This window comes from Xiphias gladius, chromosome 6 (assembly GCF_016859285.1).
Source record: "Xiphias gladius isolate SHS-SW01 ecotype Sanya breed wild chromosome 6, ASM1685928v1, whole genome shotgun sequence".
Lineage (NCBI taxonomy): Eukaryota > Metazoa > Chordata > Actinopteri > Istiophoriformes > Xiphiidae > Xiphias > Xiphias gladius.
In genome coordinates this window covers 18,644,023-18,667,097 of record NC_053405.1, presented here as the reverse complement: position 1 = coordinate 18,667,097, position 23,075 = coordinate 18,644,023, and the positions used below count along the sequence as shown (strand labels likewise).

Below are 23,075 nucleotides of genomic sequence, written 5' to 3'. Positions count from 1 at the left end.
AACCACAAAGGACTCTGAGGGAGGGAAGGAGCAAAGATCATCTACTAACAAAACGCCAGATGTCAAAGAAACGTTTTGGCAAGGAGAATCTACAAAGAAAATTTGATTTAAGTTAAACAGGCAACATAAACTCTAGTTCCAGGAAAATAGAGTTTTAGACACAAAACACCATTAAAGAAGAAAAAGGATCAGAATCACCTTAATAGGCTTAAAAACAAAAGTGCTCTGTTTTGGTTGTAGGGGTTTCTCCTTACAAGCGTCTTAGGCCACAAGTAATGCATTCTTGTGGGGAGACGTGTTTTTGAATCTGCTCCCAGCTTCCCTTTAGTCTGTTACTCTCTGTTGACTGACCCAACTGTTGTGCCTGTGCTGTAGCACTTACCATTTATGTTCATGGCTGGCAATACCACAGACATCTTGGGTCGACTTCCTTTATTGTGGCTGGTGGCAGGAAGTAAAAGATGATCCTGAGAACAAAGAACAGAAGGTCATCAAGAGAAAAAATACAACTAATATTGAAGCAAATAAATTGGTTGGCTGCGTGCATTTGCCAGTTGTTGATCAAGATTTGAAGCTAAAGCTATAACCCATAACACTAGACATACTGAAGAGCTTGTAAAAAAAACTAGTTTATCAGTGATGCATGGGTCATCTGAGAAGGTTATACGGTCCTAGCATAAGGCAATAATTTCCATAAAAAAATTCACACTAATTTCAATACCTTCACCTGGGGCCATTTTGACACACTTATTGTATTTGTTAATCCACTAGAAGTCTGACATCAAAATGGCATTTACCAGCAAAGTACTTCAGTTACTGGCGCTATTAAAAATAGCTTTTGTTCAATTAAACAATGGGAGGAATGGTTTTAAGCATATCCTCTCAGAAGGAGTTGCAGTGGAGATTAACACTAATGTGTGAAGACATGTGACTCACAAACACAAGGTAACGGCAGTGTTGAGCTATAGCTACAATAACAGATTCAAAAAGTATGACTTAAATCATTTAACTCAAGTAATACTAAGATTGGTGAATTAAACCCTGCAGTATCTGAAACCAGCATGAGGATCTTTCTGCTAGAAATGAGTGGAGAAATTAAGAATCAACTGACTAAATTCAGATAAGGACCTAATGGAATTTAAAAATGAGATAGGACATCAGAAGATACTCTTCTCTCAGTTTGAATGGAGAGTGTAGCCGCAACATTGAAATAATCAGGATTTATTAAGAACTTTACTATGAAGTGACAAAACAGTTGCTGCTATTTTTGACAAAAATTACCTTTGAGAAAAAATTAATTAAGACAGGTAATTCCCATGGTTTGGTCTCCATCACCTGCAAGAATGGACGTTCCTTTCGCTTTCCAACTACCGAAAAACCAACTGAAAACTGATTAACTCCAGCACACAAACAAAACTCAGTCTAGGTAAAATGAAAAATGAGGGGTGTTACGTTGATGACAGGCAGGAGTATAGTCTGAAGTTAAGAAAGAGACTATGGGGAGAAGATAGGATTGAGCAATGTAAAAGGCTTGAGATACAGGGTTACCAATCTCTCTAAGACTTGCGCATATGAGAATTCCTCTGTCTGAATAAAAGCTCTGGTGTGGCAGACATGCTCATGGCACTGTAAGGCATTAGGGATTAGCTGAAAGCCACCAAAGGGAGTGTTATAATAGTAAAAATGAATGAGCGGGTGCCTTGACTGTGCCTGGAGAGTGGCAGGAGGTAGGAAAACACCAACCACATTACTGCTCATCATCAGGGGACTGACAAGGTTGTCAAGCTGACACAACAGCTGTAGCTGCCATGACAACAGGTGAATTTTACTTGATCCTTATTGGACATGGTCCACAGTGTTTCCACCACCCCACCTCAATGCACCCTTACATAAAGTCACAGGTGCTAAAACAGCACGAGAAGTGAAGCAAGACCACAAAATTATGGTAGAGTAAGAGCAGTTCCACAGTTTGGTGTTGTTGAGTTATGTTTTCCATCACCTCACCCCATTTTACACTTGAACAAGTCCACAGGTTATAATGTATCTGTTGAGGGCTTAAAGTAACCTTGACCTAAGTGTGACCATGTTGGAGTTTGCAACATACTGCAGAGAGCGACCTCAACTGCTGGCGAGAAGGGAAAAAACAGGTAATGATGATCTCTATGAAAGATTTTTGCAAAGAGGGACAAAAGTCAAAATTGGTAGTGATTGGCTGTAAAATCTAAACAGATTCGAAATTTGATCCAGAGCTTTGGCAGTCTTGCAATAACTTCATGCTGACTGGAACAAAAAAAACAAAAGCCCGCCCGCTTTTGCAGACACATACACACCCTTAAACCGTGGACATAAAATACAGGCAAATAAAGTGACTGAGAAAAGTTAATAAAGGCCTGTAAGAATTAAAAAGGTCACGCTAAATAACAGGTCTGTAATCTACATTCTTTATATCCAAAAGGAGCAGGCATGTAATAAAGGAGACAGCACTTGCTGTAAATGAATAAAATGAAAGGAAGAGAATTAAAGAAAGTCAGAAAAATTAATATATCCTCACAGAGCTGAAACTATTTATCAATTAATCCTCTTAAGAAAATGAATCAGCAACTACTTTGATAACCTTTCAATCTTATGTCATTTTTTTAAGCAAAAAGGCCAAACATTTTGCAGTTCAGGTTTCTCAGTTATTTAAGGCTTTAAAATAATTATAAAGCATATTATCATTACCTTTTGTCAACAGGTCAGTAAGAATCAAACCTGAGGAATTACAATGTATCGTTTTGTTTAACTGTTGTGATTAAACGTTTTAAGTGTCAAAAAGGTTATTTCCCTGTAATGTTAATTTTTTTTATTCTAACGTACAAAGTTTGATATTTCTTTTATTCTGGATAAACTGTAACACCCTCACTGCACCTCCACAACACAAAGCTGCCCGAAACTGAAGGACAGCTACTTGACCTCTAGAGGCCCTCAGATCGGGTACACCATTGCTACCATTGTCCCTGCTGTCACCATGCAACTCAGAGCCAGACCTTTGTCACTAGCTTGGTGACAAGGGGTCTTGATCTTTGACCACATGCTTCAAAACGCCCCGCTGAGTAATCCTGAGGATTTAAAAGCTCAACAGCGCCCAGAGTATCTAGAGGTGATAAATGTGATATGAAATACTAATCAAGCTCTTTGGAACAGTGACCAAATGCATTTTTGATAAGAAACATATTGCATGTGTTATCAGCAATAGGTGATTCAGCTATTTGTTAGCCAATACTTTTTGGGAACCTTTGGAAGTGTGTTTTTTGGCACAGCTCAGTAACAAAAGATGGAGCAGCAAGTTCTTATAACTATGAAACACATGCTGTAATTGATAAAACTCAAAAAGAAAAGCTTCCCCCCAGAAAATATTTTTCATTTTTTATTCTGTTAGTACGTGAAAACAAAAGGATGTACAGCTGGAAGCTCTAAAAAATATATCTTTTTGGGAAGAAAGGACAGTATTCAAAGGAAACAAAACAAAACTATTCAAAGAACTCTTTCTGTATATGGTATCCAGGAATTAATCATATCAAGAAAGAAAATTAAAAACAGGTTTAGAGTTTCAAATGTAGAAAAATGGTAAATTGATTAAAGACCAACCAGATTAACAATGACATATGGTCATGCCTAAAAACTAAAACATGATCTTGATGATTGAAAATGGACTAAGGAAACTGGAATGGAAAGGGGTAGTTACACCCCTTGGCATGTGCATTTCAACCTCTCCCCACCCTCCACTTTCCTCTCAAATCAATCCTTGCTTTTGGGGAAAAGACCTACTACATATAATTTATGATTCATGGGTTACTCTTTCTATAATTAATTACTCACTTTTTATAGTCAGTTTGGAAAAGGACATGTCATTTCAGACAAAAAGGGAATGAATCTTGATTAGTGCTGAGCAATGAAAACTTCCCCTTGTTTCTCCTCTCAAATCAGTGTCACACCCCAGGCAAGCTGAAACTTACCCTGCGGAAGGACACCACGTAGAAAGTGTCGCCACGACGGTTGATCTCTTCAAAGAAGTCACTGTAGGTGTGATGAGGTGCGTAGTACACCTGCAGCTCACTGCCCGGGCTCCTGTTGGCAGATGAAGTATTATAGGATTGCAGATAAATATGAGGAACACTGAAAAAGACTGATAAAAGTATTCAGGAATAGGGAGACAGAACATGACAGACAGAAACTGTCTGAGACCAATTGATTTGGGTTTTTTCGAAACTGACAGTTAGATACTCTACATGTCAGTTTTAATCTGTGATTAAGTGCTGATCAATTTTTTGTGCCAGAAATATGTATTATATTCTGCAAATATAATGCAGATTTAGTTCTTTAACAGCTTTATTATCAGATTATTTTTAAAACACTAGTATTATTTGATATGTCTTTCCGTTTTAACCCCGATACAACACCACCTTCTACTGCTGTGATCAGGTCTGCATGAATGGTTCTAAACAAGATGTATGCAATGAAAAGGTCACAGACATGAGGATAAAAACCAAAATAAAATGTTTGTGTCACACTTGAAATTGGAATTTTCTGTGTATTTTGTTATTTTCATTCTGGCCAACCAGAGGTCGATTTTTGAAAGGGATTTTCCCTGTTTTGTCCTGTAGATTTGGGTGTTTCATAGTCAGACTTACAACTAGGAAAAAAAATTTAAGTGGCCAAAGAACTATGGACTCAGTCTGGCTAATCTAAACCACAAAGTGCAGTCCAGCTGAAAAAGTTCGTACTGACTGCCAAACCTCCGAGCAGTGTACAATGGTCATCCTTAAAAAAAAAAAAAGTAAACAATCACCCTCACAAATCGGCCACATTGTAAAAACCAACAAGCGGACACACTCCAAAAATGGGAAAATAGAAACAGAAATGTTTCATTTACAGACCCACTTTAGTCAAATACAACTCTAAAACAATGAAACATACCAGTTTGTTATGTCTATAGTTTCTTTATGTAATGGACTTGGAAAAACACAATTGCAGTAATCTACGTCTGCTGATGATAAACACTCGAGTTTGCAACTCTAAACAGGTTTCAACTCAGCATTTTAATTTACCACACATTGTTGGTTTACCACACAAGTAGTAGTTACTGTCAATGTGTTCCGATATCTACAGTATGTTTTGCCCTCTACCTGTCAAAACATGCTTGATGCAGCTTTTAAAACAATTGAGGAATGTTTGTAAGAAAAACAATTGCAACCTGAAAATGTTTTTCATTGTTTGAATCTGACATAAATGCACTGTAATGGGCCTTTACTCACTTTTCTTCAGTAGTTTCTGTGTAATGGACTGTCAAAATCTGGGCAGCCTCTTTTTTCTCTGCTTTCTGTTAGGAAAAAAAAAAGAATTAACTATAATCGCTTTATAATCATATCAAGTAACCTTGAGAGAGCAGAATAAACTGTCGGCAACACTGTGACCATCATATCAAAAAATCTAGACATCAGCACACACATTCCAGTCCCAAGGTCTTCTCCTAATAAAGCACATGTAGTTAAGAGATCTTGAGTCAAACCTTTCCTGTTTACATTGTAGGGTGACAGCTATCAAAACTTGTCAAACAGTGCCTTACACACAAGGGCATTTAGAATCTTCAAAGATATACAGTTATTTAGTAATTATATGACTTGTATTGTGGAGTTTCATATGTTAAAATACTATGACGTTTAATTGTGTGTGTATAGTGCTAAAAAAGCTCAATACAGGTGAGAAATAAACACATCTACCTTTCTGTTTATAGTAATATGAAGAACGGGTATATACTAACTGGGCAGCTCTTGGTAGATTGGACTTAGTGTGACAGAATTTGAAAAAAATGATGGAAAAAAGGAGCAGGGGGCACTAATCCTACAGCGCCCCTCTAAGTGTTGTGTTTACTTTCTCAGGGCAGCCGGATTAAACTCAGCCCAATAAAGAGAAATGAGAGGCAGAAAAAGGGAAGGTGTGAGGAGAGGTGAATCAGTGGTGAAAGAGAGGTTTTGGTTTGCCAAAAACCCCCATTTACACTGAAAGTACTGGCTTGAAATACAAGTGAATTGTGGTTTATAAGCTTTAATGCCAACACTGAACACTGTGTAAATTTTTGCATGGACCATTATATATGTTTTCCTGTTTTTCAACTCATGCAGCTGTGACTTACCAGAATGGTCCTGGTGGGTTTGTGATTGCTGTTACTCATGCGCCTGGATTTGGTCTGCTGCACTTCATGACGGTGGACCCAACCCCTCAACTCATGGGCCAACCTGCCATTCAAATTTAACACGGCGGGTTTTCTTGCGTATTAGGTAAGACTGGGTTGATTTTGTGGTCTTATGTGATAAGAGAAAAAATACAACTGGGAAATACATTAACGGGTTCATAACTTACTCTATGCACTTGGTCCTGTTAACAGGAGGCTGGCAGGGGGGAGGAGGTCTGAGGAAGATGGGATCCTTCACCACCATCAGGGCCTTATCCTCAGAGCTACAACATAGAATAAAAAGCAGACAGAGGCTGTTAAACGAGGAGAAAGGCGATAAGTTTACAAGGCTGTTCAGAGGCTCTGAAATCATGTGTAAGAATTTCAAATAAAAATCTGGTAAAAACATTTTCCACATGATGAAAATATGCTTTGAATGCAAACTGAGAGCCAACATTGTTGCTTGCCCTCAGAAAGAGGTGAAACACACTGAGTGAATTTGGTAACGGGAAGCAAAAGGGTGCCATAAAGAAACCAGCATGGCTTCAATGTGGGGGCAATTATATCTCAATTGAATTTTGTTGGCTACTACTGAGTTTTGTTTTTTTTACTTGACATGCAGAGGAGGCAGAGCTTCACTCTCTGAATGTACAAACAAAAACGCTGACTTGCACGGGAAGTGAAAAAACTCTGACATGATTTGTCCACATGCTGCCATAAATCCTGCTCAGAGTCATCATAAACATGCTACAGAGAAGTGGGCAGTACCGCCCAGTAGGTCAGACCCGTTCTGATTATGGACAATGACAGCCCAAAAGCCTTGGTTGTTACCGTAGTGGGGTTTGCATACATTATGAGTTAATAGCACGTTGAATGACTTTCTTCCTCAGATGTTACTGAGACTTTAATTGCAACTGTTATACCTTTTTTGCGAGTGAATGATTATGTTGCTTTGACGTGCTGATGTAGACTGTCCACAGTCAGTGCCCACCTGAAGGGGGCTTGTTAAGAAAAACGTGTGCCAGTGACGTAGTCCCTCCCCTGGGCCTCCCTGACCTGAGCCGAAACGTTGACTACGCCTTGCGTTCCCTTCTCAAAATGTCTTGTAAATGGTTCCGCGAGACAACATGTCAGACCCTGGAGGCCCGATCATAGCTATAACTGAGGGGCCCATATTAACCTTCCTGCACACACAACTTTCTGCCCAGTGGAACCCCAAGATTAGGTTGCATACCTCCCCCGTCATCCTCCTCTCTGCTGCATTTGGTGCTGTCATCCCTTTTGTAAAAGCTAATGTGTTCCTTCCTGCCTGCGCTGGTTTAATGGGAAACCTGATACTACAGATGAATGGTTTGCATTAACATGTGACATACCCTACGCAGAGATCTGACACAACACAGGCTGGCAATGCCATGCATACATCAGACGCTCTGACCACCTAGCAAAACATCATTTTAAGGACATGGGGGTGCAGGTAATGTGCCCAACAAGCAATTTACAAATGAGACTGCTGGTCCTCTAGTGCATTTAAAAAAGAAAGAAAAATATATAACCCTTTAGAAAAATAAACTGTTACTAGCAATATAAAGCTGGATGTCAAACAAGGCCTGACCCCAATTTCCCACCTTGTTACTCAAAGCACAACTGCTGACCAACTAGCCAGGGGCCTGGAGGCATTCATCAGGCAGACGTTTGGACAGAGTTGGTAATCGGTTGGCGCATGTGCTTACGTGTGCTGTAATGAGCTGTACCAGTTCAGACTGAGCCCAGGCACAGGTGCTTCCTGGTTCAATGACATGGTGGTTAAATACAGTGTTGTGAAAAGGTGTTCTGGGGGGTGAGGTCATTACCTGTCGGCCATCTCAGGGGGGCCGCTGCCGAGGGGCTCGGGGCCCATCACGACCTCAGTTTCTGCCTCTGGGGAGAAATCCAGCAGGTGTCTGCCGCTGTGCTGCATGGAAACAACTTCGAGCTTGGAGCCTGGGTCACCCTGAAACAAACTGATGAAATACAAGACAGGGGAGGTAAGGAAAAGGGACAGGTGAGGTAAAATCAGGAAACTTGCAATGGAGGGAACAAACTGAAAAGAACTTGGTACTGGACTGAAATGACCACTGAATTCCATGTGGCCCACATCCTGTGCACAGGAGGGTTTTCGTTTTTAGCCAAGCAGCAGAATCTGAACTCTGATCTAGACTGCATAACCCAAAGCATGCCGGGGCACACACACAAGCAAAAATACACACAGTCTCTTTCAACAGTATTAATACACTGGGTGGCATTTTCATTTCAAAGGGATCTGACCTCAAAAGCGGGCATATTTTACATTCCAAAGGAGAGCCCGAATACAAAACACACAGATGCAAGCACATGTACAGACGCACACGGAGTTTAGCTACTGTGAATGCCACTCAAGTCGCAAAAGCAAACTCATTGATGGGTCCCAAGAAACGTTTTCATGGTTAAACATGAAAACGTTTCAGTTGTTCTCTAGAGAACAACTGAAAGAACACATTCCCAGCACAGAGCACATGCAGATAATCAAAACCAACAAGTCCAACAAGTAGATGCTTGCATCCTTGTGGAGAAGTTATTCCTGGGAGAAAACAAACATTTTCATGACATGAGAACAGAGAATCTGTCATTATAGTTGGAGGTGAACTGTGAGCTTTAGAGTGAGGAATTACACAATCCCTCCATCTGCTAGCTGGGTGGGATCAAGCTCACTTTCCCTAGTGTAGTTTTATATAACTCATCTTAATTTGTCACATTTGTTAATATTACAAGCATGGACAAGAAGGCTGCCAGATACAAATGTTTTATACTTGTTATGTAGCCTGAAATGTTTTTTTTTAATTTTTAAACATTTGTAAGTGGTAAATGTTTAACCCCCCCGCCAAGCAGGTTGTTTCGAGGCTAATTTGCCCACTAGTCATGAAGTCCTATAAACTCTGACATCACTATAACAACATCAGAAGACTGGAGCATACACACAAGAGCATTGCGGCATGGATGAACTACTAATTGTCAGTTGCTTTACCAGCCACATCACTTTCAGTCAGGATAAGAATGGACTTGTACAGTGTGTGAATAACTGGACTACATTATTACGGATTGTACATCAAGGAAACAAAGTCTGCATCAATTTTTTTTCTTAAATACTAACATTAACAAGCCCGTTGGTGGGAAAAAGATAGAGAGTTGTTTATCAACTTTGTCACCTTTGATATGGATGAAGTAGGTTCAGAAGATAAAAATAACTAAATACTAAATACTGCTTCTGCACTGTTTTGAATAAACTTTTTTTGTGCAGTGTCTCATGTAGGAGGCTTGATTCCCACAATGAGTCACGGGGCTTCCCATTTTTTCACATTCACTGTCACATGCTCACCTCATTGGTCCAACATTAAACACGAAGAACACCAAAACCACCATGAGGCACACGGCTCTCCTCTTGGGTGCTGTCGCCTTTAGTACTGTGTTCTGCAGGGAAAAGGAAGGAACCACATCATTTCGCAAACTACAAATCATAGATATAAATCATATATGATGCACAGTTTTTGTCTTTTTTTGTTAACTCCCTCATAGGTTTTACTGAGTTACTTTTCAGCCTTTAAGCATTTCCACTGTGCACAGGCATCCTTATCTGTGCAGAAGTGTAGGCTGTGTGGAAACATTGGCAAAACTGTAGCTTCTAGCCTCTCACCTCACTCAGCAGGCCCTCCAGCTGTCTCTTGAGGTTCCCATTCTCACACTTGAGAGCCTCATTCTCAGACAATGCCAATTTCAGGCGAGCCTCCAGCGACAGAAGATACTCTTTCTTCTTTTTCCGAGACAGGGATGCTGACTCACGGTTCTTTATCATGCGCTGCTGCCTCTGGGACAACTTCGACTGAGGTAAGAGAGACAGAAACAAAGACACAAGAATAACATTTGACATAGGTTATTACTCATGTCAAGTCATCTATTTCGTCCTTCATCCACTTGACACCTATCCAAACAGGAAAGGGGGTGGTTATTGTGAGAATGCAGTGAAAGGCCTGAGCCACCTGTTGGGTTTTGGATCTTAGGTTCCTCTCACTAGTGTGACATAATGTCTATCTATGCTCTCAAGGGTATGTGGTTATAAATGGCTTTTCATTCATACTGTATAAGCAAGTTCTCTCTGTTAAACCACCCAAACATGTGTCTAGAAGATAAGTAGGAAAAAAAACAACGTGCACACATTTAGGTATGTGAAAAATAATAGTACAGTCAGTCTTAGATAAGCATGTCATATATGCTTGTCCATATTTACTGCCGTCCCCACACTAGAGCCCTAGCATCTGCTCTGTCAATCTTTTCAGTTTTTTTATACCAACACCCACTCGACCATACTCATGATGTGGTAACCTGAACAACACTGTCGGACTCTGTAAAACAAGAAGTGAAAGAAGACAGCAGAAGTCTGAGAAGGGGACACTGGCTTTAGAGAGAAACAACCTGTAAAAAGACAGACATATTGAGAAAGTCAATGGAAGAAACAAAGAACCTGACATAAAAGCCTGGATCGACTTTGTTATTCTCACCAGGTGAACTCCCTGGCTGCTGATGCTCCAGTTTACTACAGTGACAGAATGATAAATAGATACGTTCAAGATGTGTTGCAAGGTTAATGGCTCCTCTGCAACAAATCACGGCTTTAACATCGCTCTAAAGAATCCTTAAGTGCACGCGATCAAGCTTCTGCTTGAAAATATTTACATCGGCATCATCTGAGAGGTCAAGAGGTCTCTTGCAATGCCTCTGTTCCATAAATGAAGAAGGATATGTTTACGGAGTGTGTCAGTCTTTGAAAAATGGGTTCACATCGGAGACACATAAACACTGTGGCACTATGTATACTATAGGTCTAGATGTAAAAAAACAAGTCCGACCATAGTTAGTCTTAATTGCTGTAATTAGAGTCTGACATGCTCAAGTTAATCTGCAAATAAATAGATGATATTCTGCATTTTCCTGTTTAGATTCCCAAATTTGTGTATGCAAAGTTTTCTTTCAAATCAGCTGTCTAAACTTAAAAAGGGTGAGCCAAACCACAAAAAAATATTTATGTAAAAATAAACAAATTAATAACTAAATAAATAAGAGCCGTTGAAAGTTTGTTTCCAGTAACCATGAGCAGTGGGATTTATTTCCACTGGAGGAAAGTGAACCGAGACCTGAAATCACAGTCCTGTATGCTAACCCCAAATAGCACAGATCTTGACATGACCTATCGCAAATTAACACAACCCATGGCAGTGACCAAACACCTTCATTGTTCATCCAGTCTCCAACTACCCCTCTACTGCCCTTCTCCATACACAAACACCCTCCCTGCGGTAAGCCTCTAAGATCCTGGGCCTAATAGCCCCGCTGGTGATTAAGTTATTTGGATCCCTGTATTTGTGTTCTGTCTCCTGAGAAACCCCTCTGTCTCCCAGCCCAGATCTGGGAGTTGTGCCACTAGCCTGAGCCTGGGAACACTGCAAGTAAGCAGTTACCAGGGAGTGGAGAGCAAGGGGAACGTCACATCGGCACCACAATGGGGCTGAAGAGGGATACGTGGGGCAGGGGGCAAAAATTGGCAGAGTGGCATTTCTTAATGAAACTCCCATGAATGGGTGGGAGGCTAACACTAACACTGGTTCTAACTCAAACTATCTAAGTGTCGTGGGAAAAGTCAACGTGGGGAAAAAACAAACAAAAAAAAAAAACCTGCCCATAGGTGCCCATAGGCAGGGCACATGTCCCCAGCTCATGTAGAACTGCACAGTGGCCAGCTGCAGAGAGCTGTTGGTATACTTATCAGTCCTAGGTATAAATGTGTGTCATTGGATGATTATGCTGCAGGGTTTTGCTGAAAGGAAGAATTCCTGCTCAACAACTTCTGAACGGCGAAGGCAAGAGAGAAAAAAAAAAAAAAAGCAAGACTCAACAAGAAAATAGCAACAGATCCCCAGATGCCTGACTGTCACACTGCTGTTGAGGGTCTACACTTTCCATCTTGTCCATTCAGCATCCAAAGGGTTACTCTAGGAGGAAGTGTGTGATGAACCATTAACCTAGCTAGATGGGAAGGGCTTCATTTAACAAGTCAAGGTGAAAATGTTGCTTGATTTTACTGTAGGTCATAAAACACCTATAACGCTGGCAAGCGCTCCACATGTGAAATAACTGTTAACCTGTGATTTTCAGAGCTATTTTGTGTTGCAACTCACTTTTTAGGAACTTGATTTCACAAAATCAATTCATTCATTTCAAAATCCAAAAGACACAAAAGCAAGATTTACACATTATAACAACTGCTGACAAAAACAAGAGCTCAAAATTGAGCTGAAATTTTCAACATATCTTCAACACGTCATATGATAACTGGTGATTTTTAACAAGGTGATTTTTTTTTTTTTTTTGACTCAACTAAGCACTTCGATTTTAAAACGCTCCCAGGCAAAAGAAAATTAAAAACACAAAAGCATCAGCTTCTAGGCTAGATGTAGGGGACCCCTTTCATTCCAGAATCACAGCATGCTTTCCTGGGGTCCCCTCCTGTAAATCCTCCCATCTCAGTAATGGGAAGATTTTTTGACACCTACAATTCCAGGCTGGACTGTTTTTTCAAGAATATCCCCACAGCTAAATCCCCAGCTGTGCAGGAGCCCATTACATTACAGTGACCCAATCCCTGATGGCTGTTTACAGCTGTCGCAAAATGCTTCGTCCTGTACACCTGTCTGAAGCATGTAATCGTTAGCAGCCGTTTAACACCCGGGCTTATTTAGGCCAACTATAGGTCAAAATACAGTACTTTAAACATCATGAACAGTGACACACGCATACACACACAGAGACATACTCTAGATACAACATGCAGCAACACCTGGCACAGCTATGCCATCCTTAACAGGCATTTTACACGTCCCCCAGCCCACCAAGTCAACCACTGTGCTGCAGCTAAACCACAGTGAGGTTATAAAGTGAACACAGCTGCAGCGAGTCTGAGCGCTAGCATACGCGCTTGCACAGCATGACACGGCTCATTGCATAGCTGATATTTTCTGCATTTTAAATATATTTCTCATGTCTTTACAATAAGATCTTTAAAAAAAAAAAAAATGAAGCTATATCTGCCCTGGACAATGCTGAAATCCTATTCAGTGACTATACTTACCTTTTTTAATTTTCACTGCTCTTTATTGAGAAGTAAGTTGTGGCATAAGCTCCAAAAGTCCAGTCTTATTTTCCCCCTCACAATTAATGTGTACAGCTCCTCCCCTTTAATCACCTATTGTAAACTTTATTGACTTGGTTAGCTTTAGAAATGGCTGAGAAGCATATTTGTTTTGGTTTCTGGGGTTTGGAATTCCTTGACATTTCTCAAGAGCTCTGGCACAAAAAGTGCTTCTCCAGGCTCGATTATGCCCATGATAATTGGACAAGTCCCTTCGGGCCGACTGCTTTTACAGCTAGAGGTCAACCATTACCATTCATAAAACAACAACCACTTGCCTGAAATTTCATTTGAGGTTAATCATTAAAAAAACCTGATGGAAAACATCGTTAATGTTAAGATAAATTATGGAGACTGGTAAAACAGAGCTTTCTGACATTAGGTTATGACTAATGTTTTTCGGGTTCATGAGTAATGCATCAGGGCCACACAGTGATTGTTCCTATAAGATGGTAATTGCTGAAAATTGGAACCATTTTCTGCGGTCGTCCCAGTGTCACCACAGAAATCACTGCAGGTGATTTAGGCGGCATCCCCCAAATGTGACACATAATTAAAAAAGCTACTCATACGTCCAATGAAGCAGTTTTGCAACCTCACTGCCACACCAGGATGAGCTAGAAAACAAATGGGAAGCACTGCAAATGTGGAACTCTTGCTCTCAAAAACAAAAAACAGAAGACGGCATGAGAACATGTTTCTCAACTCACTAAAAGGTCAGACTAGAGAAAGCCATCGGGAACTGTTGTGCTGGCTACCGGAGCCTGAAACAACACTGAAGTTGCTGAAAGTCATGGCACCTCCCTGGCTGCGCAATGGAGGCTGATACTTCAGACAAGAATGAGAGGCATTTGAAGTTTATTCAGGCAACAAAGAGAATAAAGTCAGTACAACAAACCAGCCTCAGGCCTTTAAAAGATTATGAGAGACTCTCCCACCCAAAATAAGAACAGCATGCACAAAAGATGGGGAGCTTTTATTGAGAGGCCACAAGTTTGCACCATAAACACAACATACTGTAATTGAGTTTTCTTTTTTAACTTTTAAATCTCTGGGGCAGTCCCTGCTGCAGTTAATAGTACCTTATAAGATTCCCTGAAAGCTCTATACTGTCCTGTGCTGTCATTACACACACCTACAAGAAATTAGTGTGTGCAGGAAGAAATACTGATGATGAGGAGACTATTTCTGTGTTTGTTCAATCTGCATGTTTGTGTGTGTGTATTTTGTCATTTGCAGCTGTCCTTACATCACCCATGCACGCAACACACGGAAGGATCTCTGTCATCCACACAGAGAGTAATGTTATTCTGTGACACTGTTCACATTGTCTGAACTGCAATTACATAACATGTCTATCTTTCCAATAAAACCCCACAGATACAACCCATGCAGAGACCAATAATGATTATCCATCAATTGTTTGTGCCTCCATGACTACATTGTTCATGATACACTCTGATAACCAGCGTATCATTTTTTAAAAAGACTGGTCTGATTAGAGTTTTAACTTTATTCTAAGAACTCCATCTTAACAAATAAAAACAAAATTCAATCACTTCACAAAACCTGGAATCACATAATCTGATGATGCTTACTGTTACTAAGTTCTGTAGAAGTATCTTTCAATTACTGAGTGAAAATCATTAATTTTGATAGATTTTTGCCTATAATAGAAAAATTTATTAGGACTTATTTATTTACTTTAGAGAAGCGTCATTTGTGTCTTTACAGACTGGCATGGTGCATGCAGTGTAATGATTTTTCCTTCAGTGTGGAAAAATACATTCACTAACATAAATTGGAAAAACGTATTGACTTTTTCCTTCAACATTTTCTTTTCATATTTTAGCCAGAAATTAAACTTAATGGCTTGTGAAATTAAAGTAAATAGTAAAAATAGGGTAATATGAGAAAGTTTACGTTGGACATGATCCCACCCAAGTGTGAACATGGCAACCACAACATCATAGTTACATAATGGGCAAGTGCATGCACGCCCATGTGGCTACTTATAATCATGCAGCTGCGTGCAAGTGCACACAGGCAAGGCATTGCATTTCCACACAAACACAACTGTTTAAGGTGCAAATTATTCATGTGAAGACACATTTGTCTAATAACTTCATAGTTAGGCAGCAAATTAAAGAGTATGATCTTCGTAAGAGCTTGTGAGCCAAAAATCCTTCAGATTGGAAAGAGACAAATAGAAGGAGAGGGAGATACTCTTCCCCTTAGAGCAGACCTATCGTGGTGGTGTTAATTCGAGTCACATGTGCTTTTGAAACACACAGGAACAAAGTTTGATACCCTTGTCAAACACTGGCAATCAGATGTCCGTGACGCCACTTAACTTCACAGATGTACCTGTGTTTAATCTTATTATCTTGATTTCATCGCGAATGACCTCACATTTTGTAACCACAGAAAAACAGGTCCACTACAGACCATGTTGTGTTTAACTGATCAAGACAAACTGAGCGGACTAAACACATTTTGAGACCCCTGATCAAAAATCACATTTGTAAATTTTTTAAATTTTTAAACTGTGTTGGGTGATATAGCATTAGTATCTCTTGTATCTCATAATAAGCCCTCACATTCTGACCAGCTAACATCATCCAATCAAGACAAATCAGACTATGAGAAAATGAAAAAATTATGTTTAGACTTTTTGGATAACTACTCATAAATACAGGGGTGGATATTTGCCGCTGACTCTTTGTCAGGTTTCCATATATATGTAGGGCAAAATTTAATGAAAACTCCACGAAATCAGCAAAAGAAAACGCAAATTAATACGTTTTCCAATCCACTCCTGTTATGCAGAGGTTAGGAGTTGAGCACGTTGAGATTTGTCTCAAGTCCTTTTTTTATGCTCACAAAAATAAGTGGATGGGAACACACTTATTGTTAATATCTCTATGCTCTGCGACCATGTGGCTATTTTCAGGTAGGAAAGCATAAGTGACTCACATCATCATCTGAGGAAGGGGTTCGAAGTGTGACGGAGACCACTGCTGGAGCAGCGACAGGGACAGGCCCCTCCTGGCTGAGTGTTGGCATGGCGACCACATTGCTGGTGACAGCCTTTGGTGTCTGGATCTGTAGCACCTGGCTTGGCTGAGACAGCACTACAGGGCGACCTGAGAGAGACACAACACATAGACACTCTTGAATTACAGGGGTTAGCTATACTATAATCATATTTTTACTGTATGATTAACAATGGATAACGTCAACTGTGATTATGCGTGTCTGTCAGTCTGTTGTTTGTGTGCATGTTCGTATCCCACAGTTGTCTTTCTATCTATTACAAAAACATTCATACTAATATTTTATACAAGCTTTAGACCATATCAATCTGCTCTTTAAAGAGTCTCCTGCTGCAGATGGTACAGTCCAGCTACTTGAACCTGCCTCAACTCTGGTGACCTACATTAACCCCTTGTCTTTAACGGGACTCTATGTGTTTAAAGAACAGGTGGAGAGGATGTTTATCATCTTGACCTGTGGTCTTTAACTTCCACATTCCTAACTGAGAGCTTTGTGAGTTTTATGTGCATGAACACACATAAACATGCACGTGTGCCTGCATTTAAAATGCATTAAGGCCTGAAAGAAAGAAACTGACAAAAACCTCCAAACACAATATTGTCCATGTTCATAAATGTCCTGTTAATGTAGGAGCCTCCCAAAACTTAGCCCACCCCTCCCAGTAAGACTGTGCCAAGAACCATTCCTCACAACCGACCCAGCAACCTTCACCTCTAACCTGTCAGTGCTAATAGTGCAGAAGTGTTAGCCAGTCCTGCTAATGAATGTGAGTGGTGCCAGCACTCTGTCTTGTGCCCAAGCTCACCATCAGTAAGAAGAATTCATAAGGCTGAAAGTCAAAAGAAATGAAACGCCTCGGGAACACCTGTCAGCCTGTTTGTTCTTTGGAAACACATGACTGCCCAGGTCAGACTCTATAAAATGTGAACTCATCAGTAGATATGTCATTTATTTCTTTATATTCGTGATGCACTGTTCTCACTCATCAGCTGTGAACATTAAGAAGAGTTTCTTAAAATAATGACACTCCTAAAACTGAGCAGGCTTGACTTGACTTCCATCTGGGGTCCTAAACTTGGAAGTCTTGGCCTTAGCAAACTGCCACCATGGCCATTACCAGGCAGACAGAGGAGCCAAGCTCAAATTCAACTCAAGAGAGGTCAGATACTCCACCCACTTGGGTCCCAGGCAATGACGTAAGTATTTACATTGGCCTAGGTGCTGTTGATGTAACACACAGAGAGGACCAGATTGGTAAACCAGGAAGGCTGGACCACAAGACAAGAGCAACAATAATTTTAATGCACAAAACACACAGCAGCTCATAAATAGTATTTTGGTTTACACGTGGGTTATAAAACAAACTTTCTTGATTGTATAGTTACGACGGCTGATTCCCAAAGTTGGATTTTTCTCAAATGTAGCCCAAATTTTAACATATTGTGGTTACAAAAAATAAAAGCTTAACATCTAAATGTCTGATTTACTTATTATTATTTGAACATCAAGTAGAATGGTAGGGTATGAAGCTCACCAATAAGCAAAAAGTTAGGTTAAAGCACCCTCTGCTGGCCAAGACACAAAAACAAATGATTGAGCAACAATGTCCACCAAACTCTTCACAAACAACAAACATTACTAGTATTATATCATACAATTTACCAAATAGTAAAGAACATCATCACACTGCTTGCTAATATGTCCAGTGCACAGGTCTGAGGCAATGCAGTGTGATGTGAGGCAATGTGTCTCAATGTGTTTCAATGTGTTGCAGTGTGAGCTCTGACCTGGAGGAGGCGCTGGTTGGATGTTGACCTGAGCTGGTTTGACCACAGGCAGCACAGTGGTCTGCAGGGGCTGGATGATGATAGTCTTGGCCTGCAGGGGAGCTGCTGCAGGAGCCAACTGCACAGCTGTAATCAGCGGTTTGGGCTGGATGGAAACTTTGGGGCCGATCTGAATCGGCCTCTTGATTGGCTGAGCTGATTTGGTTGGTGTATGTGTCATGGGACGTGGATGGAAGGAGTGAGATTACAAAACGTTAATACAGGATTTACGTAAATACAAGGAAAGGCTGCCTGTGAGATCAGGCGAAGAAAGTTGCATTTACAGTTACAGGGTATTTTTAAGGAGACTTTTTTCCCAACAAATACTCCCACTTTTTTATGATGAGAGACTACTTTTATCTCTGTTTGTTTTCTTAATCCCCAAATTTTGCAAACCCAGATTGTGGTGCAGAATTTCCCCTGGTTTTTACACAAACAGTGCAAATATAGATGACGCTGAAGGAGCAGATGTGTGGTGGAGGATGCTGCCTCACCTCGTGCAGTCTGGCTGGTCCTCTTTGGAGCTCTCTTAGCTGGGGAGGAGATTTCAGAAAAGTCACTGGACTCTGAGCAGACTGAAACGGGAGAGGGCTGTGACTGTGGCGACAGGGCCTCATCCTGGGTAGGGAGGAAGAGAAGGCTTAGGTCCTGTATCACATGGTCTTTTTTTTTTTTTTTTTTTTTAGATACCAGCAGTAAACAAAGGTTTGGGGGGAGCACTGGTCATAGCACAGTGACAACTGAAAATGCATCAAATACAATTAAATCTTGCATAGGTTTAAATATTCTTTACTTCTGCTGCTAAACACACTGACCTTTTTATTAAGCCACTCATACTATGAAATACATGTACTTGAAACACATCAGATCAGATATGGATCAAGTGTCCTTGTCAATATTCAAAGACTCCAGTAGACAAACGTGTCCTTGGATGGAAACAGGGTGATTCAGTGAGCAGACAAATGTGTGCAGACTGTGTTGGAGCCAGACAAAGATATAACCCTTGTCCTTGTTTTGACACACTGTGAAAACATCTGCCTGCTAAATTATGCTAATGTGGCTGAAGTTGTCAGCACCTTTTATTTAACTAGGGGGCTGACACAGCTCAAATGGATAGCAAATTATTAGTTTGACAAGGTGTTTAAGGTTTTTGTTCATAAGTGTGTGTGTGTGTGTGTTTTTGTGTGTGTCTATCCACAAGCAAGGAGCAGCTGTCATTGTTTGGACACCATCTGGATGAAGATTGTATTCGTCCTAACCATGCATCAAGATGGGCACATATTGTATGTAAATAGTCACGACCAATAACAAAGGTAAAATTTGCATTGGAAATTCAAGTCAAATGCCCAAAACTCAGAAGGACAAAGAGTTGAAGACAGTGACTTACTTGTAAGGAGTAAGGGGACAAAGCTTCCACAGAGGCAGGAGAGGGGACAGAGCTCAGAGTGTGGGCAGGTGACAGAGAGTCCACGCTCACCTCACCATCTGGATACACAAGGACAAAGACACAGACAAATGTGTCATATACTGTATGTAGGCTTATCAGCATGGGATGGTGGGATTTACTATCACTGTGTATTCTCACACAATCCAAGACTATGTACAATATCATTCATGTAAACAATGTGCAATATTACACCTCATTTAATTACACTGATGTAAATAGTTTCTCTCTCTTAACTATGCTTCATACCTACCCTCGTCTACATCTTGCAGCTGCTGTAATGATGCCAATTTCCCCCCGTGGGATTAAAAAAGTTTATCTTATCTTAAGACAAACAGCCTTTATATATGTCATTTTCTAATTCAGCATAAGCCACTGTGTCACATAAATGCACAGCTCATGAATAAGCTACACCTGCTGTCTTTGCACTGCAATCAGAAAGTAGCCATGCAAGGAAATGCAAGTTATTCAGGTTATGTTTTATCATAATGTACCATTTCCTTAAAGAAATATAGTACCACTCCACTAACAAACATTATGACTTGTGGGTGACTTCGGAAAATCATGATAACCAACTTGCCACAATCATGTCATTACATCATACCAATATTAAACAGATCGAAATCAGACTCTCGTGTATTTCTGCTCAGATTTCTGTTATTTCAGGCTAAAACGTGATAACCATGTTTAACACAGCTGTAAACATGTGTTGCTGTACCTGTGCAGGTGCTGCATGTGTCCACTGCATTCCATGGAGGTATGTCGATATCAAAGTCCAGATCTGGACCCTCAATGGCCTGAGAAACCAAAAACACACTTTTTAACAAGTTGACCTTATCCGGAGGCAAATTGGACACAAAAGTAAGAGTCTGATCAACAGTGTAAGCAAGGCATATAATTCCTTTGTTAATTTATAGCTTATGAGGCATGTATTTCTGCCAAGTGTAGAGAAAACAGTTTGGTCACATACAGTAAGCAGAAAACTCCAAGTGTTCAAGAAGAAGTCAATAAAACTCCTGTTATTGCCTACAGTTATTGCCTGACATTTGCACATTGTATCCCGTGTTCTTGCATTGCGTGCTATCCTACCGTTTTGCACCTGCATCAGTAGCTCTGCGCCACTGCTTTTCAGATTTCCTGTTGGCCCTGTTTCATGTTAGGCTACATTGCACTTGACAATTTGCAGACTGACAGGATGAGTTACTCACATAGCCACCATTCTCCAGGGCCTCAAACAGCTCATCTGCATCTCCTAGGTTGCCCAGCTCATCGAACAGGCTTATGTCTGTATGAATACAGGCATTCAGCCCACAAAATTAGTCAAACTGCTTCCAATCCATTGCAGAGTTGATTCGAGAGACAAATTATGACACTGGATACTGAGAGAAAATATGGCATGACTAAAAAAAGTAATGAAACAAATATTTCAGTACATATTTGTTGTAAACAGTCATACTGTGTAAGCAGTCATACTGTATATGGCTTTTTTTAAATGTATGTTTCTTATGGATTTAAACTGACTAATATAAACTAATTTAGTGTAACTAATTAGGGATATTGCATGCGTTGTTTAATGTATGTATGCAAAGATGAAACAATTAGCCGATTAATCTAATAGTTGATCAACAGAAAAATAATCTGCAACTGTTTTGATAATTGATTATTCATTTTAGTCTTTTCTCAAACAAAAAAATCCAAACATTTGGCAGTTTCAGCCGTTATTTTTTAATATATTTTCTGGACTACTTGATTAATCAAAAAAACTCCACAGTTTAATTGACAATGAAAATAATTGCTAGTTGCGGCCTTATACAGTATGTATGCGATGTGTACTGTAGGAGTTTTATCAGTTTAGTTCAATTTCTGTCAAACCAATACACACACATTAACAATATATATTGTCCAAATACAGACAATACTACAACACAACAAAAACTGAAGCACGACGCAGGATAACAACGCAAAAAGTTGTTGTTGCTGTTATTAATCGGCTCCCTCAGTTTCCTCCAAAACAAATGCAACAATCCATCTATAGCAACACAGATTATACACCGTGTGATCCATGTGTGGAGAGCAGTCACTGCCACACTGCTGAAACATTGTAATGTACATATTACAACCAGGCTCATCAGGTTACATCATCACATCACCTGCAGCTAGCTCATGCTTAACTGGCTGCTAAGACCTGCCACTCTTACCACATCGACCTCAGACTTATGTACAAGTGTTTTTGAAGCCACAACCTTTTCACAAATTGTATTTTAAGGGTGAATTTATCAGTTACACTCAGCCAGTAGCTAGTATAGTATAATAGCTCTCCCTGTTACCCTGTGTGTTTCTTTCTAGCAAGTGTATTTAACCGACACTTACCCCACTCTCCTCCCTGGTCGATGGACGTGATGCCTGCCTCACTATCCATCACTGGATAAAGTTGTTTATTTTCGAAGTCTAACATTAAGGCGGATGATAACATGATAACAAGTTTAGACCAAGCGAGGGCTCATAGGACTGTTCATGTTTCAACTGTTTGGTAGGACACTTCCGTCTGACGCAAAGATACACGTCTGAATTGACTGTAAATCTACGGGTGCCACCGAGGGACTAATGTGTGAAGTGGCGAGAATCGAGGCCCCTTGCGGGAAATGTACTGTGCAGCTGGTGTTGCGTATCCAAACCGCAGGGCGGCGGGATAACACCGCAGCCTCTGCAACATGGTAAGAATGTGTGCTGCTGGTGTGCTCTGGAGAGCTGACCGCTGTTTAAAGTATGTGTAATGGCTCTGAGTTCATGGTAGAGCGGAGGAGAAGTGAAGTGTCTCAGTAAAACTACGATGGTTTAACGTTTAAATTCTTATTTTCTGATTGACGCTTCGTTCACTTTAATTTCAGCTCAAAGGTCCTCAAAGGTTCTCTCTGTACCTCTCTCTCACGCACACACTCTCACACACACACACACACACACACACACACACACACACACACACACACACACACACACACACACACACACACACACACACACACGCACAAAATGAGGGAAGTGTAGCACCGAGAGGAAATGGGGGACAATACCTGACAGTCCCAGGTCAAAATGAAACCATCCACTGGATTGTACTTGTAGAGGTTTCAACACCCACTCAAGGGGCTTCTTCAGTTCTGCTGGCTGTTCGGACGCCTCATGAATTCAAACCTCTTGGGGTCATTCACACCAAAATGTCACATGAGTCATTTAGGCATCACCGCAGTCATGTGAGAGTTGTCATTGTCACATAATTCAAGGGATGAA

The 23,075-nt window shown here is 40.4% G+C and overlaps 1 protein-coding gene across 2 annotated transcripts in view; it reads right to left on the bottom strand.

Moving 5' to 3' along the window:
* The window catches only part of atf6 (activating transcription factor 6), a 31,102-nt gene extending 8,726 nt beyond the window's left edge, over positions 1-22,376 (bottom strand). For both annotated transcript variants that reach the window (XM_040129235.1, XM_040129234.1), the window contains exons 1-15: positions 22,161-22,376; positions 20,999-21,075; positions 20,509-20,587; positions 19,734-19,831; positions 18,841-18,964; positions 18,308-18,502; positions 16,440-16,609; positions 9,918-10,103; positions 9,603-9,694; positions 8,062-8,211; positions 6,400-6,495; positions 6,173-6,275; positions 5,295-5,359; positions 3,996-4,107; positions 383-467 (exon numbers count right to left, since the gene is read on the bottom strand). In XM_040129235.1, the coding sequence (XP_039985169.1) occupies positions 383-467; positions 3,996-4,107; positions 5,295-5,359; positions 6,173-6,275; positions 6,400-6,495; positions 8,062-8,211; positions 9,603-9,694; positions 9,918-10,103; positions 16,440-16,609; positions 18,308-18,502; positions 18,841-18,964; positions 19,734-19,831; positions 20,509-20,587; positions 20,999-21,075; positions 22,161-22,263 (1,735 nt within the window). In that variant the 5' untranslated portion in view covers positions 22,264-22,376. The remainder of the gene's footprint in view (positions 1-382; positions 468-3,995; positions 4,108-5,294; positions 5,360-6,172; positions 6,276-6,399; positions 6,496-8,061; positions 8,212-9,602; positions 9,695-9,917; positions 10,104-16,439; positions 16,610-18,307; positions 18,503-18,840; positions 18,965-19,733; positions 19,832-20,508; positions 20,588-20,998; positions 21,076-22,160) is intronic.
* Positions 22,377-23,075: the final 699 nt, after the last annotated feature.